At 37.5% G+C, this 15449-nt stretch overlaps 3 protein-coding genes across 4 annotated transcripts; 1 reads left to right on the top strand and 2 right to left on the bottom strand.

Annotated features, from left to right (window-relative positions):
* Positions 1–810: 810 nt before the first annotated feature.
* On the bottom strand, positions 811–3374 carry LOC120009183 (E3 ubiquitin-protein ligase MARCHF3-like). Its single transcript, XM_038859656.1, has 2 exons — positions 2689–3374; positions 811–1258 (listed from the first exon to the last, which is right to left on the bottom strand). The coding sequence occupies exons 1-2, from the start codon at positions 3006–3008 to the stop codon at positions 1036–1038; spliced, it is 543 nt and encodes a 180-aa protein (XP_038715584.1). The 5' UTR covers positions 3009–3374; the 3' UTR covers positions 811–1035.
* Positions 3375–4510: 1136 nt separating this feature from the next.
* On the top strand, positions 4511–10042 carry LOC119982789 (cytosolic enolase 3). Of its 2 annotated transcripts, none has more exons than XM_038826361.1 (13): positions 4511–4846; positions 4947–5101; positions 5443–5617; positions 5947–6018; positions 6096–6212; positions 6908–6985; positions 7460–7536; positions 7661–7764; positions 7888–7986; positions 8093–8178; positions 8624–8710; positions 8958–9155; positions 9556–10042. In XM_038826361.1, the coding sequence occupies exons 1-13, from the start codon at positions 4742–4744 to the stop codon at positions 9622–9624; spliced, it is 1422 nt and encodes a 473-aa protein (XP_038682289.1). In that variant the 5' UTR covers positions 4511–4741; the 3' UTR covers positions 9625–10042. The 2 variants fall into 2 exon arrangements, with proteins under 2 accessions (XP_038682289.1, XP_038682280.1); XM_038826352.1 differs by having other exon boundaries at positions 4512–4846; positions 6905–6985.
* Positions 10043–12271: 2229 nt separating this feature from the next.
* On the bottom strand, positions 12272–14546 carry LOC120008544 (proliferating cell nuclear antigen-like). Its single transcript, XM_038858921.1, has 4 exons — positions 14032–14546; positions 13246–13398; positions 13043–13140; positions 12272–12834 (listed from the first exon to the last, which is right to left on the bottom strand). The coding sequence occupies exons 1-4, from the start codon at positions 14348–14350 to the stop codon at positions 12604–12606; spliced, it is 801 nt and encodes a 266-aa protein (XP_038714849.1). The 5' UTR covers positions 14351–14546; the 3' UTR covers positions 12272–12603.
* Between the last annotated feature and the right edge of the window lie 903 nt (positions 14547–15449).

Genomic DNA, 15449 nt, shown 5'->3' with positions numbered 1-15449 from the left:
CTCTCCAACATTTTTCTTTTAGTTTGCTATCTATTATCGTACATACATCATTTCCGTTTCTATCTATTACTATACATACATCATTTCTATTTCAATTATCTCTAGATTTTTTACCCACTCATTTAGTCTCTGTAGAAACATTATGTTAACCCTATGTCTCATCATGGTATCAACTAGTTCAGTTAATTTGCCTGTAAGTGACCATATCTACCAAGTTTCTATCCTAATTCTATAATCATGGACTAGCTTCTTTGCCCCCATCCATTCATAACGGGGGAACCCTTGCCTCTGTCACCTCATCCCGGCGTGAATGCAGTCCATTGCTTGCGAGGGACGTTCTAGCATGTCCTTACTCATTTATCACTATACCCGTGGTCCAATACATCTCGTCGCTATTGAGGTATGCTTGTGTCAGCCCTCGCTCATTTACTAGCTTGATAATTATCATGCACCCTCTTGCCGTCCTTCAAGTGACTATCCATCTCATGCAGTTGTTGGGTTCTTTCTTTTGTGAGATTTGATTTCTTGTGTTGGATCTCTGCAGGTTATCCAGCCAGAGAGGTAATGCAAGATGCATGTCAAGATTTGATGCTTATATGCCACAGCATGTAAAGAGCAGTGCTGTTGCTGATTTTAAAATGAGCCAGCCCATGGAGACAATGAAAAAAAATGAATGAAATAGTTCTTGAAGTCAGATGAATTCCCTTTCCCTAATGTTGAATGGGGATGAAGACAGCTCCTAGTTTGTTTGGATAAACCCTTCACTTAAATTGGTATTTTACAGGGAAAGCATACATCATATAACAGATCCAGTTCTTCACTAATTGCTATTCAATTGAAAATAGACAAAGAAACCACTTTGGGGCAACTAGAATATACACGTATATGATATGTAAAACATTGTACATAGAAGCTTTTACAATGTTGTGTGAAGACAACTGTGTCTCCAGGGTGGTATTTTGCCAATGCACATCAAGACACTGGGAGTTGCACGTTTGACTAAGCAGAGAGATTATCACAAATTTTCTCTAGTGTTCATCTTATGACTTTGAAGTGGAAAAGCCAAGAAATGATGAATGCGAAGACCATGCAGGCAAGCAACAAGTTCATTATGCGGCGGCCATGCCAGAAAGTTGGGTTTTCCAGAACGATTACAGGAGCCACAGGTGTCGATGGGGCTACGGATATAGCAGTATGTGCCTCGTTCACTTGATCACCAGCAACATTGACAGCGGTAGCACCACATATCTCGCAGATCCTGATGCAAATATTTGAATCATATTAATAGATATCCAGACAATATGAGCATAATGTACGAAGATTTATTCGTATCACCATCACCGAAGGCCTAAAACTTTGAAGAAGTCTGGATGTTCATCCTGTTCTAATGTGTTGATATTGCTAGCAGTTTCCACCAATTAATTGGAGAAGACTTGGTATTTCTGAAACTAATGAACTGGATTGCAACAAGATGGTTCGGCACATTGGAGATGGTTCGGTCCAGCTTACAGCTCAAAGTAGATCAGAAAATGCAAGAATGAAACATGCTAATAATTTTTAAGAAGCACTCAACTCATAGGATTAACTATTAAGGAAGAACGATACAACATGCAAAGAAAAATCATAACAGGAGTCGAGTATCACCAATTATATGCCTACATGGAAAGCAAATCGTAGAGGGCGCAAGAGTTCATGCAATGTTACAAAGAAAGACCGTGCAGTTGCCTGACGGGTTTCAAAGAACCATTGCCCTGTGCAGCTAGGCTATGCTGAAGTACAGGCTTGTACATACAGACAAATGCATTACCAAAACAAGGTAACAGATTCTTCGAACTAGAGCAACAATATCTTGATACAGGCTTAAGAAAAACCAGCTTTAGTTGAACCTATTTGATTATCGCGTAATTGAAGCATATATATTTGCTTACGTACTCGATGCAATGTAATGTAAGTTGAGCGCGCCTCTTAGAAATTGATGTTGCCATAAAGAAACAAAGGAACCTGTACAAACCATTTAGGATTAAGCTTTTGTCATTCATTTCAACAAGTTTATCTTCCTCTTCTCAACTAACTCAAAATTTTATAATTAGCTGAAAAAATCCGTGGTATATTCTTAAATCTTAATTGCGAATCATGTCAAAAGGAACAATATAAATCGTTGCATCAAGTACATCGCAGAGAAACCCATCTCCCCCGCAAAAAACAATTGCAGGTCAGCAAAAGCACATTTACAAGCTTATAGCACAAAGCAGACAAACACATAGAAACAAGATAATCCCGTGGTTGGAACCCAAAACGTGGTAATCCACAAAGATGCCCAAATCGAACTAACTTCAATCAAAAATCTCTTGAGCTAGAGTTATAAAATCTTGAACGTGAACAAGCTCAGTTATAAAATCTTGAACATGAACAAGCTCCCAAACCTAACAATTGGGTTTGCAAAATGTCTGTTTTCCTTCACCCAGATTCGAGGACTATATGAACAGAATCTACAGTAAAATCACATAAGCAATAACAGAAAACCGACAACTGGACTGGACATCCGGAACCGTTACTTCATGGAGAATCCAAGCATGAAATCACACTTATATGATGCACAAAACACAACTTCAAAAATAAAAAAAAATTGGGTATCCAGGAATATACCAACAGAGTGTTTAGAAGGCAAAGTTGAGGCCTTTTACTCACATGTTTCCCTTGAACTTGAACCATGTTTCTGCACATTTCCTGTGGGCAGCTCCCAGATCACCCTTACAAGAGCAACCCAACTCAATAGCTAACTCACCACCACTCTCCAAACCCAAATGACAAATCCTACAATCTTTCTCCCTATTTTTACGCGAATGGACTTTAGTCTCCAGAGCTCCACTCTCCAAGTCCTCTTCTGAGATGCAATCTGATGCAGAGGACTCCCTGTGTGCTCCAATCTCTCCGGAGGACTCGCTGGAGAGTGACAAATCATTTCCATCACGGCTATCATGGCCTCTGTAATAATGGGGATAGAACATTTTGCGGGATCCAGGAAGCAATGGTATATGCAAGAATGAAGAAAGACTCAAAAGGTAATTCCTTTGAAGGGTTTAAGGCATGGTTTCTGCTTCTGAGCCTCTGGAGATTAATTCCAGTTCATTTTTTTGGGTTTCTCAAAAGTAAAAAAGTGTGTCTGAAAAATGGATAATTGTGTCAGTTTGGGACTTCGCTGATGAAAAGGAAACGCAAAGGAAACAGAGGAGTGTCAATGTGCTTGGGGACAAGCTAGAAAATAGTCTTTTTTAGGGAAGGAACCGCGAAAGGCATTTTGGGATCAGGGAAAGGTATTTTGTTCCCATTGTCATTTTTCAATCCCATTGATTATCATCCATTTTGTCGGTTTCCAATAGAACTACCAATAGTCTTATAGCCATATGCTGCATTCTTGAGCAACTCATTTTTGTTCCCATACGGTTCTTGTTCAAAAAGGATGACGGCTTCAATTCTTACTTTTAATTTTGGCTCAAATTCTCCCTCAAAAGTATATTAAATACCAAAATATTATAGCATACTAGACCAACGTAAATTCCAGCCATCGGAAGACATCGCCAGAGGTGACAATATAGGGCAAGGAATTGATATTGGACAGATTGGTGAAATTGCGTGAAAGGGACTAAGAAGAACCAAAATGTGTTATAGACTATTTTCGTGTATTAATAATGTTAGAATATAGTGATTTTGAAAAAATAAATTCGAAATCCTAAACCCAAAACTTAAACATTATATCTTAAACCCTAAACACTAATTCCTAACTCTTATATTCTAATATTGCATCTAAAAATATTTTCACCCGAAATTTATATAGGTAATTATTTATATTGAAATTATCATTTTGATAAAAAAGACTCAGTAAATTTTGTAGACCGCAATCAAATTATGTATGCGGAAAGTGGCGATGATGTTAAATGTTGGTTGTCTTTAGGATAAAACTGCTTGTGGAATTTTGATTCCCGTTCCCAAAATTTCAAATTGTTGTTCCATATGGTTATTGTAAAAATACTTTCTAAAAAAGTGGAAAATTTTGTATTTTTTTACTATTTCAATTTAACGAGTAATTATTCTTTTTGTTTGATGTATATGAGATGGTAAAGTACTTAACACAAATAACGCGAAACACATGTACACACATAGTTAGATATAATAATACAAGTCATATAAAATCTCAATTGCCCCAAATCGGTATATGAAATCTAACCAAAAGAATGGACAATAAATCATGAAATAAGATGTCAAGGTATTTGGTGAAACTTAAATTGATGCTGGCAATCGTAGGAAAGTATAATTTAAAAAATAAAATTTATTATTAAATTTAATTTTAACAATAAATTACAATATATGTTTATATAAATAAAATTGAAATTATTATTTAAAAAATTTAATAATAACTAACAAAAGAAATAGGAAAAATATATATATAAAATGGTCCAGGTCCATTTCACACTGGGCTTATATACTACAGAAGACCCAAACAAGAAAAGAAAATTAAGATTAAAATGACTTCTCCGGTTCTCCTGCCGTCCTGCAAAGTCCGAGAGCCGAGCACTCACCTTCTCGAAGAGGCCAGTTTTGAAGAATCAATTCGCTTGAGCTCGAAATTTGAAGTTCCGAGGCTCTGAACTTCCTCACCAATTTCTGCATATAAATCAAGCGACTCCAAAATATTTCTCTACAAAGCCGAAGCTAGAGGAACAGAAAGGGAACATTGGGAAAAATGTCTGTGCAAGAGTATTTGGACAAGCACATGCTCTCTCGCAAAATCGAAGACGCAGTCAATGCAGCGGTTAGGGCCAAGGCTTCCGATCCCGTTCTCTTCATCGTAAGTATCCTCTCACTGTCTCTGTGCGTGTTTGATTTATTCCCAACGAAATGCACCAAGTGGAAACGGAACGGTGAATTTTGGATCTTATGAACTGCAGTCTAATCATATGAGAAAATCCATTCCTTCGGTGATTACCAAGATAAAAGCGAGACAGATCCTCGATAGCAGAGGAATTCCAACTGTCGAAGTGGACTTGCACTCCAACAAGGGCATGTTTCGTGCCTCGGTTCCGAGCGGGTCTGCTACAGGAATGTATGGATCTCTCGTTTACTCTGCTTGATTAACAATAGGAAATGAGGAGATTTTGATTTTCTATTCACTTGTTTATTGGATATTTTACTTGCAATTCTAAGATACGTAGTGGAAATTTGATCACTTGTCTGTCTTTACCATTATGAGTAGCGTCACATATGTTATCTAATTTCTTAGGAAAATGCTGGAGAGTGTGCCGTGAAAAAATTTCAACGAATCAATTTAGCTTTATTGCTAGTCCATGAATTTTTTTATTTCCAAAATTTACTTTCAAAAGATGTATAACGCACTAAAATTTATTTGCTATGTAATATATCGATATTGATGGTTGATGGTCCCAGGTACGAGGCTGTTGAATTACGTGATGGAGACAAGGGAAAATACCTTGGGAATAGTGTGACCAGAGCTGTTAAGAATATCAATGAAAAAATATCAGAAGCTTTGATTGGTATGGATCCAACACTTCAGTCCCAAATTGATCAGGCTATGATAGATTTGGACAAAACAGAGAAGAAGGTAGTGTTACCCTGACTTCATTGGGAGTTGATGTGATTAGTTTTGTGCCGTGATTCTTCCTTCATTTTAATATGCATCGAATTTAATTGTGAGTAGTAGTTAGGAAAATGTATATGCTTTGGTTGATTTTCTTTTGCCGATATAGTTTGAATAAAAAGAACTTTCCCAATATGTTTTTATCACTTTTGTGCATGTCTTGAAGACCTTTTCATGTTGGATAATGCATTCTAGTGAGGATGGTAGATTGCCTTCTTTCAAGGTGCTGAATACGTTTTACTTGCTCACATCTTTCACGGGATAACCTATATTAGTTAAATATTAACTTCCAGGGTGAACTTGGAGCGAATGCTATATTGGCTGTATCAATTGCTGCATGCAAAGCTGGAGCTGCTGAAAAAGAGGCATGGAATTTTCCACTTTGAACTTTTAATTGCAAAAAAAATAATTGGCCTTAAAGAATCTGACGGCAGAAGTGCAGGTTCCTCTCTACAAGCACATTGCTGATCTTTTTGGCAAAAGGAATCTTACACTTCCTGTCCCTGCCTTCACTGTTATATCTGGTGGAGCGCATGCTGGGAATTATCTTGCCATTCAGGTATATCCTTGAGTTAGGTTTGCTCGTAAAGTATATGTTCATTTCCCTTAAGAGAAGAAAGAAAAGTTGGGGTGGGGATAGGGAGAAGGTTGGGGGTGGGGTGGAGCCAGGACAGGGACATGACACAGGTTAAGTGCCAATTTATTGCCTCAAAATATTTTATATGAAGTTGTTTGCTTATATGCAATGTCTTTCCATAAAAAAGTTTGCAATCTCATACCCATAATCAATTTGAATGCATTTGACATACTTTCTGTTCAGTATGAGCCATTATGAAATGAAGTATTTTTTGATAGAAAAACACTTGCTCTGTAACAATTATAGGCCTGAGTATCATACTTCCACCTTTGTACTTGGCTTGTTTTTTCAGCATCTTTACTTTGTAAACATGAGATTTTGTTTTGTTAACTCTTTTAGTTTAATTGCTTTGTATCATTGGATTGTCACCGGGTGGGACTTAATTTATACTTACTTTAGACACATGGTAAGGAAAATGCAATACTTTTACATGTCATCAGTTTATGCTTGTTAAGCAACATAGTATTTCTTCTTTTCTGCTTTATTGTGAACAACTCTTGCAGCATTGCTGTGGCCTGCGTAGAGATTTTGATTCTTTGTATGTTGAATTATCTTTATGCCTATGATTATCTGATTATTCACAAGGAATCGAATATAATATGAACTACCACCAGGAGATAATGATTCTTCCCACTGGAGCAAGCAAATTTGAGGAAGCATTACAAATGGGCTCTGAAACATATCATCACCTAAAGGTAAATTGATATACAAAATATCATGCCTTTCGAGATTTTTCCCTTTGGTCGTGTTGACTGCATATATCACTCATTGCTTTATTACTTACTAGCCTAAGCAAACTTCTAATTCATTGTAAACCTTACTGTCAACACTTTTTTCAAACAATTTCTTCTCAAATATGTACTTCATGCACTTTTTGCTTAGGATTTGATATGTTACCATATCAATCAAATTTGAGAGAAGCTGTGTAAACTCTTTTCCTCAATCTCTTTGATATCAAGGTGCTGTCATGGTTAAAAGTAGGGAGTGGACAAAAGAAGTGTAGTTTTACAATTCCTCTGATTCCAAAAAGGGTTCAGATATACCATTTTCTTTGGCTAACTTATACCGTTTTGTGATTAATATTCATATGAAATAGAATAGAACTGTTAGTAATGAGCTATTGTTGTCCACTCATCATTGATTTTAATTTCTGTTATTGAAAAAAGCAGGCTGTTATTACAGAAAAATGTGGTGCACATGGGTGTAATGTTGGTGAAGATGGTGGTTTTGCTCCGAATATCTCCAGGCAAGTTTGTCTTTATATGGTTCATCAACGACTTCTTTTTCTTCTTTTCCCCCTTCCCTTTGAGTTTTTATTTGTGCTAAGAAGTACATGTTTTTCCCCTAATTTTATTTATATCAATTGGCAGCTTGAAGGAAGGTTTGGATCTTGTGAAGGAGGCTATTAGCAGAACAGGCTATAACGATAGAATAAAGATAGCAATTGATGCTGCTGCTTCTGCTTTTTGTATAGGTGGTGAATTCTTTCTGTAATAACAGTGCAGAATTGAAAGCTGCTTGCTTATGTACATACTACATAGTCACATGTCCACCTTTATTTCTTTCCAGTGTATTTATTTTTCTTACCCTAATGCAGGTACTAAGTATGATTTGGATTTCAAATCTCCAAATAAATCTGGGCAAAATTTCAAGTCTGGAGAGGATATGATTGAGATGTACAAAGGACTATGTGCTGGTATATTAGTCTCTTTTCTAGTCTCTATGCTTTCGCTCTTTATTTTTTGTTTATTTGTGACTCAATGTTGACTAGATTTTCTTCTTCTTTTTTGGGATGGTCTCAGAGTTCCCGATTGTATCAATCGAAGATCCATTTGACAAGGAGGATTGGGAACACGTCAAGTACTTTTCTAGTCTGGGACTTTGTCAGGTCTGTACTCTGTCACTATTGTGATTGGCTTTAATTCTCTGCATAAATGTATATCAAGATCTCACTTTGTCGTAGAAGACATGATCTCAGCTGCTATGTCTAATAATTTTGAGGCTGTAATGGGTCATGCACTGAAAAAGAAACACTTAGCTTTTGATTCAGCAAGTGTGCAAGCCCTTTTGGAATTATTACTAGGGTATCGACCACAAAAGTGCTCAGGTCTGGTTGCAGTAAGTGGTTAACCAGTCCTTTTGAAAATTTCAAATTGTAGAGGACATTGTGGTGTAGTCGTGTAGAGCACCTGGCTGATACATGACCCATCTAATGATGTTTGGTTGTTATCATGTTATGTCATGTTCTTCCTGCTCCATGATATTTTTTATGTTTCTTTTGTTTGCCTTCTTTCTTATGGCAAGGTGTGTATTAAGAGAGGGTGGTTTTGCAGGTGGTAGGCAATGACTTCTTGATGTCAAATCTCAAACGGATTGAAAGAGCAATACATGAGTCCTCTTGCAATGCTCTTGTTCTCAAGGTATCTGGGTAGCTTTGATCAAACTTCATTTTTCTTTGTTAATTAGTTGGATTTTCTACTGCTGCATTGCCTTGTTATGCACTTGAATGTCCTTTTATACATGTAGGTAGTATCATTTTATTTGATTACTTCATAGATATCTAAGTTTGGCCTACTACTGGTCTTGGAGAATCCGCTTCTGGGATGACAATGTTTTAATTTAACATGAGATTTTGGAGTCTGATATATCACCACTATTTAAATTTAGGTAAATCAGATTGGGACCATAACTGAAGCAGTTGAAGCAGTGAAACTGGCAAAAGATGCTCACTGGGGAGTGGTCATGTCTCATAGATGTGGGGAGACTGAGGATTCTTTCATAGCTGATTTGTCGGTTGGTCTTGCCACTGGTCAGATCAAAGCTGGTGCTCCTTGCAGAGGAGAGCGGCTAGCAAAGTACAACCAGGTTCAGTTTTTGTGAACTCTATGCTCGTATTCCTTCTCTTTCTTTTTTTTATTTGCTAAAAATGGATGTATGTTTTCTATGACGTAATTTTTGGACAAGAGTGAGCTTTGATAGCTTTGATCAAATTAATCTCGATGTCTTCACCCTAAATCAATTGGTCTAGTGATGAGCTAAAAATTCATTAAGTTCATCCACATGCCATCATATTCTTAGGTTTCCCCACATAATGTTAGAAGAAACAGCTCTTTGTAGTCGAGAAAGAAATTTTTTTTTTCAAGGGTGGTCCTTCTAGGAATTGAATCCAATCGCATTTACTGCATAAGTTATCACAAACTCAAGAAGGCTATTTGTGTTGAAGTTCAGTGGAAGATATGAAGCTAATTTCTCAAGTTTCTTGCAGTTACTTCGAATTGAAGAAGAGCTTGGGGATCAAGCAGTTTATGCTGGTGATGATTGGAAGCTGACATGACACCTTCGTTATATCTTTGGAATGTGCTTTTTTCCCAAAAGTTCTCTTTCAATTTGAGGCTTCAGAAGTGCTAAAAGTGTGTGTGCATCAAATGTCAGAAGCTGCGTGGTGGTTCGTTTTCAACTTAGTGTCAACACTGTTTCTGCCTCTTTTGTAAAGATCAAGATCCATTGAAGAAACTGTAAACGGACTCAGCAGTGAATATCATTGAATATGCTGTGAGAAACAGAAAGTGATAAAGCATATTGCAAAATCCTTTCATTACTTGCTGTATGAACCTCCTGATGTACATGACGCCTGTGGCTGTTATATTCCTTGTTCCTACAGCACTTATTGTAGAAAAGAAATGTGGTTGGATTGCATTCGCAAGAGATGATTGGAAGTTTTTGATGTATTCATCTTCAATTCTGGTCTTGCATATTTTGTGAATTTGGCGAATTTCTCAGTCATCAGTGGCCCCGACTCTCCAGCAACTAGTTCCTATTTGATATTTCCTCCACAATTCTTCGTCATAACAAGTGTGATGTCTACTTTACCATTTCGTCCTCCTTTGTGCTCCCTAACCTTTCTCAAGTTATTGTGGGTGCTCTTCTACAATCAAATATTTGTCTCGTTAGCCACCAACCGCCTGTAAAATTCAAATAAAGAATGTCAGGAATCCCCTAACAGGGTGTCCGTCAAGGGAGCTCTGATGGTCAAATTAGTGAAATCGAGGGTTTGAAATCAATACCAATCACCAAAGGATGCAAGATGACTACGGTAAAGGGCACAAATGAAATATTCTTTTAGGGTAATTGGGAAGGGCTTCTTTTTGTGAGGCTAGAATGTCTTTTTCTTTTCATTTCTAGAATTTGTTCCCCTGGTTTGATCTTAATAAGAGATCTTGGGGTTCGTCTAGATGATCTCCGATTTTAAGATGTCAGAAATCGGATGTCAATAAGAGGATAGGGTTCATGGGGGCTGCTGTAGTTTGGCCTTTTGGGCTTCAAAACATTTTTTATTTATTTTTTAAAAATTATATATGTGTAGTATTCGGTCTAACGATTCCAACGACATATTTTTGTTTGAAACAAAAATCAAATTCATCGCGATCGAAACATCGAATGTTTTGAGTTTATATTCAACGGTTCAGAGAGTACTACAGCAGCCCCCGAGAACTCCAATAAGAGATTGGATGACCTCTTAACATGAGAAACACGCCTAAAGTTAAGGTCATGTCAACGATTGGACATATGAGAGTTCCAATGCAAGTGATGGGACAGCTTGAAGTTAGTTTATGATTTGCTCGACGTGGGAATTTTAGGGACGTCTTCGACAAAGGGACTTATAAATCGGTGTGCTCGACATGAAGAATTGTCGGACCATTTGGAGGAGCCTTACAACTGGTCAAGCAGGGCGCATTCGACGGCAGGTCAAGTTGCTTTCTTGGGTAGGAGGTCTATGAGTATGCGTTTGCAATGAGCAGTGTTTAATAAAGTAAGCAATGAGCTGTCATAAACCTTTTGGGTAGCATTACTATGGATGAACATGGCCGTGGGCCTGATTAGATCAACCACAATAATGTAAAATTATTGGGCCCAATAAAATGTATTGAGGGATGTGTTTTGTTTATGTGATTAGGTATTTTATAAAAGTGGTTGGGCCAACAAAATATATTGGTACAATAGTATAAATTTGTTGACTTGATTTTTGATGTAATAAAGGTGAGATCCAATATTTATTTTGGTGTAGATGTGAGTATGTTTGTTGTGGGGCCAGCAAACAAGCAAACATGGGGGCATGACAAACTCCATTGGCCCATGTTTGTCCCATTAAATTTAGGACAATAAAATTGCACTATCAAATGTATTAATTTTAGGGTGCCCATTACCATTGTAAATTGTTGGGTTCTTCAAGTGTACCTGAAATTGGGCCTAGACGATTTTTTGTCACTACAATTACTTTGTGGACCATGATCAAGTCCATATCACTTTGCAAATGTCGATAGTTTGAAGGATTATATTATAGCAACCAGTAGGGTTTCTACTTACCCTACGGTTTCAGAGAGTCTAGGTCAAAAACAGAACTAAAGAAACTATTTAGGTCTTGTGTCATCTCAGTTAGCTTCAGGTGCTGGTACGATAGATTCTTTGTTGGGATCGTTGCCACCTTCCAGTAAAACTTTCTTCTCATTTTCTTGTGTACGATATATCTCAGGTGCATTGCTGGTACGATTACAACAGCAATGCACCATATTTATACAAATCATACATTTCACTCGATTCTTGAGGACCCAACATAGGGAAGCAATATATCAAGCAAGGCATGAATTGGAACCTGGCTCCAAGCTTACAAACTCAGACCTACCGAGGCAGAAACACAAAAGGATAGGTGAGACATGCTAAAAAACTCAAACCCAATTACGACAATAGAACACATCCCCGTAGTGAGCACAATCATCCAACAAAAACTTGATTTCTAGTCTCTTTATTCAATTGATAGTTTCCAAATGTCTCGAGCTTCAATAATTCGGGAGTAGAAATAGCAAAGGGGGGATAAAGAAAATGAAGCACAATGTTTAACAGAACATAATGATAAACTTCCAAGCGCCTTGCACAACACTACCATACGGTTGGAGAATGCCGCAACTGCAGACTACAAACAAACATACTAGAAGAAGAAAAGATGATTACAATTGAAACACTGTAAATTTGTATGCATGGATGGCATTCAAATTCAAAGAATTACCTTGAAATTTTCTATCACCACGTTCAAAAACCATTAAAAATCACCTTTGAAGCTTAGAGGGAGTCTGAAAAATATTGAGGGTGGTTTCTAATATAACATGATGCGAAAGGAAAAAACCATAAGTGCTAGAAAAAAAAAATCTAAAATTTTTCTTACCACCACATTGAGTCTAGCAGAAGTCACATATGCATGTTACAAAACAACAATCCTCTTAAATGAAAAACTAAGGTAAGCTTGTATGGAAGAAGGCAATCAAATTGCGGGCTTCGTCTCATCTTCATCCTCTTCAATCTTAGGAGCCAAATAAAACCGTATATAACCCATTTCTGCAATCTTGTATTCAACCACAACAGGCAGTTCTGATGACAAGCTTATTGTAACCGTGCTTGACAATGGAGTAGCCTTAGTAAAGGAGTTCATGTATCTCAGTGCAAATGTCAAAGAAACTGGCTCATTCATCTCTATAATTGTAGCTTCTTCAGGCTGAAAAAAGTTATGGCAGAAATCATAAAACTGAGGAAAGAAGAAAATCAAGCATGCATGACAGACAAGACATAATATAAACGTGCACGAAATTTCTCCAACAGGCACTTCGTCTCACATTCTCACCACTGCATAAAGTGCGTTAGAAGAATTTCCTCTTTGTTATGATTATGACAATATACAAAATGACTCGGCCATAATTGCGAACCTTGTCCACTGTTGTGTTCTGCCTCAGGACTATATTTGCAGCTCCAATGTCACCTCTTGTGGAGAACTTAACGCCTTCCTTTGTAACAGAGATCACAACTGCAGGAATATTCAAACCCATTATCAATTTCTCCTCAACTACAAATATCACCAATCTTAGAAAAATGAAACAAAATCAAAAGCCTTAGCAAAATGCAACAATACCAGTATCACCAATGCTGCTGAGATCTTTACAAATCCTAGCAAACTCTGCTGAAGGCATTCTAACAATAGCATGGTATTCAGCTTCTGGAATCCCAAGGTGATCGCTGTCAATGTCCATCAATTTCATCTCAAAGTCCGATATCTTGTCTTGTGCTTTAATCCAATACACCAAGGAAACAACAGAAACAAAAATTCAGCTAAAGAACACAATAACTTCAGAGTAGATAAATCATGCCTCAATTGAAAGACAGAAATATGTATAAGAGACTAACAAATTTGCTAAAGTGATGAAACCACTATCTTAATACGTCAACATGAAATTCTAAGAACAATTTTTTTTTAAATGATTTTTAAGGAAAGAGACATCAATCAGATCAGAACCCCATAGTTGCTCAGAATTGATCCAAGAACGAAAGGAAACCAAAACACGTTTGGTTAAATTGAATCGTTCCATGTGAAGTTACTATTAGAATCTTCGCTTGAAAATATCGTGTCAAGATTATTTATGATACGTATTCACTTCTGAGATCCTATACGTATCCAATTTTGTCTTTCGTGATTTCATCAAGAACCAAACAGATCGTGATTTCTTTAACGAAATTGAAAAAACCAATGGATCGAAAATTTCTCTCTGTCAGCCATCAAATCTAAAAGCAAAGAAACTAATTCCTCCGAAATTAATTAGCAATTTAACATCATCGCAAATGAACGAAACAAAAACCCTAATCCTTGCCAAAAACCAAAATTCTGCAGGAACCAAAGAATTGTAGAGATAGAACAACTTACTTGGACTTTCGAACATGAAAGTAACAATGTCGCTACCATCGTCGGCCTTAATCGTGATGATGTCATCATTTCCAGCACACCGAAGCATCTTGGACATGTTAGCGAGATTGATGCCCATGGAGAGGTTCCGGTCACAACGGTAGTGCTCAAAACCCTCGGATCTGAGAAGCAGAGCCACCAGAGCAACGTGGCTGGAGTCCATGGCCTGAAGCGAGAACCCGGTCGCCGAGCAGTCAAAGTTGGCATTAGTCACCAAGTCCTTAATCGCCTCCAAGACTTTCTTGAGAAGGGAACCTTGCACGAGACGAAGCTCTAGCATCCTTGCTTCGAAGGTTATTCTGCGTTTGGATTCGAAGGATATTAGACTTAGGGTTTCGCACTCGATCGAGAGATTTTTTATGAGGTTATGCTCTATTTGATTTACAATTTTGGGATTTTATGGCGCCGGAGGGACTTGGGAAATGGGGATACAAAGTTCCCGCCACTGCTTTTTGATAGAGGAATGATTCGGCACAGTACTTGTGCATTTTAATCATGTACCTTCACTTCTCGCCCAATGAAAAAGCTTTTATCATGCGATCGAAATTTTGAATCTCATAAATAGTCGTCCCAGCCGTTGAGTGGAAAGTGTGAACCTGAACGGAACTGCGGTTAGAGCACTCGAATCACAGTATATTATATTATCTTCATCGCTTTGGGATCTCTAATTGTGCCTGTGATGCTTCTTTATTTATGTGCATTCAATCGGGATAAATCATATTAGTTCTTGTTTAGGTGGATGATATTATTATTACAGGCAGTAACAAGACTCTTGTTGACAACTTAATTCAAAATCTTGGACAACTATACTATTTCTTGTGGATATTATCAAAATACTCCTGCCAATAAGAGAAGACCACATGGCAACACAAGTGCTAGTTAGGCCAGGATAAAGGAAGAGTTGAAGGGTACAATTCGACCATAACCGAAGTACCCACTTCGGTCCCTCCAAAATTTCCATACCGAAGTCAAGGGATTTGACTATGCTTCTATCACGTTGAAGTACAATTTTGGTAATGTCCTTACATAATCGAAGTAAGTATAGAGTAGGTCATACAATGAAGAGTCACAATAGGACACCAACTCTCAATAGAGTCCAATTCCTTTTTGGAGAGGGATACGGATTGAATTTACCATTCAAAAAACCCTCTGGAAAACCAATGAGAGAGAGTCAGATCCCTACTACAACTCAAACACTTAAAACTCATATAAAAGGGAACTTTTGCCATCAGTTAAACATTCTAACTCTTGCACTCTGAAACACTTACTGAGCAAGAGCAATGCTCGAAACAACGAGCCATCTTCCTAAGTTTAGTATTGTATTGACTTGAGCGTCGGAGAGGTCCCCCGAGTACACTCTCAAAGCCCTAGCCAATTAA

This window comes from Tripterygium wilfordii, chromosome 2 (assembly GCF_013401445.1).
Source record: "Tripterygium wilfordii isolate XIE 37 chromosome 2, ASM1340144v1, whole genome shotgun sequence".
Classification (NCBI taxonomy): Eukaryota; Viridiplantae; Streptophyta; class Magnoliopsida; order Celastrales; family Celastraceae; genus Tripterygium; species Tripterygium wilfordii.
Note: the sequence above shows the minus strand (reverse complement) of the source record. Positions and strands in the feature narration are given on the sequence as shown.

What these genes read in the sequence shown, in the direction of transcription:
- LOC120009183 (XM_038859656.1), bottom strand. Translation starts at nt 3,008, where the DNA reads ATGTTCTATCCCCATTATTACAGAGGCCATGATAGCCGTGATGGAAAT. An exon ending in TTCAAGTTCAAGGGAAACAT is followed by an intron (nt 1,259 to 2,688) that starts GTGAGTAAAAGG and finishes TATTTGCATCAG; the next exon opens with GATCTGCGAGATATGTGGTG.
- LOC119982789 (XM_038826352.1), top strand. Translation starts at nt 4,742, where the DNA reads ATGTCTGTGCAAGAGTATTTGGACAAGCACATGCTCTCTCGCAAAATC. An exon ending in AAACATATCATCACCTAAAG is followed by an intron (nt 6,986 to 7,459) that starts GTAAATTGATAT and finishes TGAAAAAAGCAG; the next exon opens with GCTGTTATTACAGAAAAATG. An exon ending in TTTGCTCCGAATATCTCCAG is followed by an intron (nt 7,537 to 7,660) that starts GCAAGTTTGTCT and finishes ATCAATTGGCAG; the next exon opens with CTTGAAGGAAGGTTTGGATC.
- LOC120008544 (XM_038858921.1), bottom strand. Translation starts at nt 14,350, where the DNA reads ATGCTAGAGCTTCGTCTCGTGCAAGGTTCCCTTCTCAAGAAAGTCTTG. An exon ending in CAGCAGCATTGGTGATACTG is followed by an intron (nt 13,141 to 13,245) that starts GTATTGTTGCAT and finishes ATATTCCTGCAG; the next exon opens with TTGTGATCTCTGTTACAAAG. An exon ending in AGAACACAACAGTGGACAAG is followed by an intron (nt 12,835 to 13,042) that starts GTTCGCAATTAT and finishes AACTTTTTTCAG; the next exon opens with CCTGAAGAAGCTACAATTAT.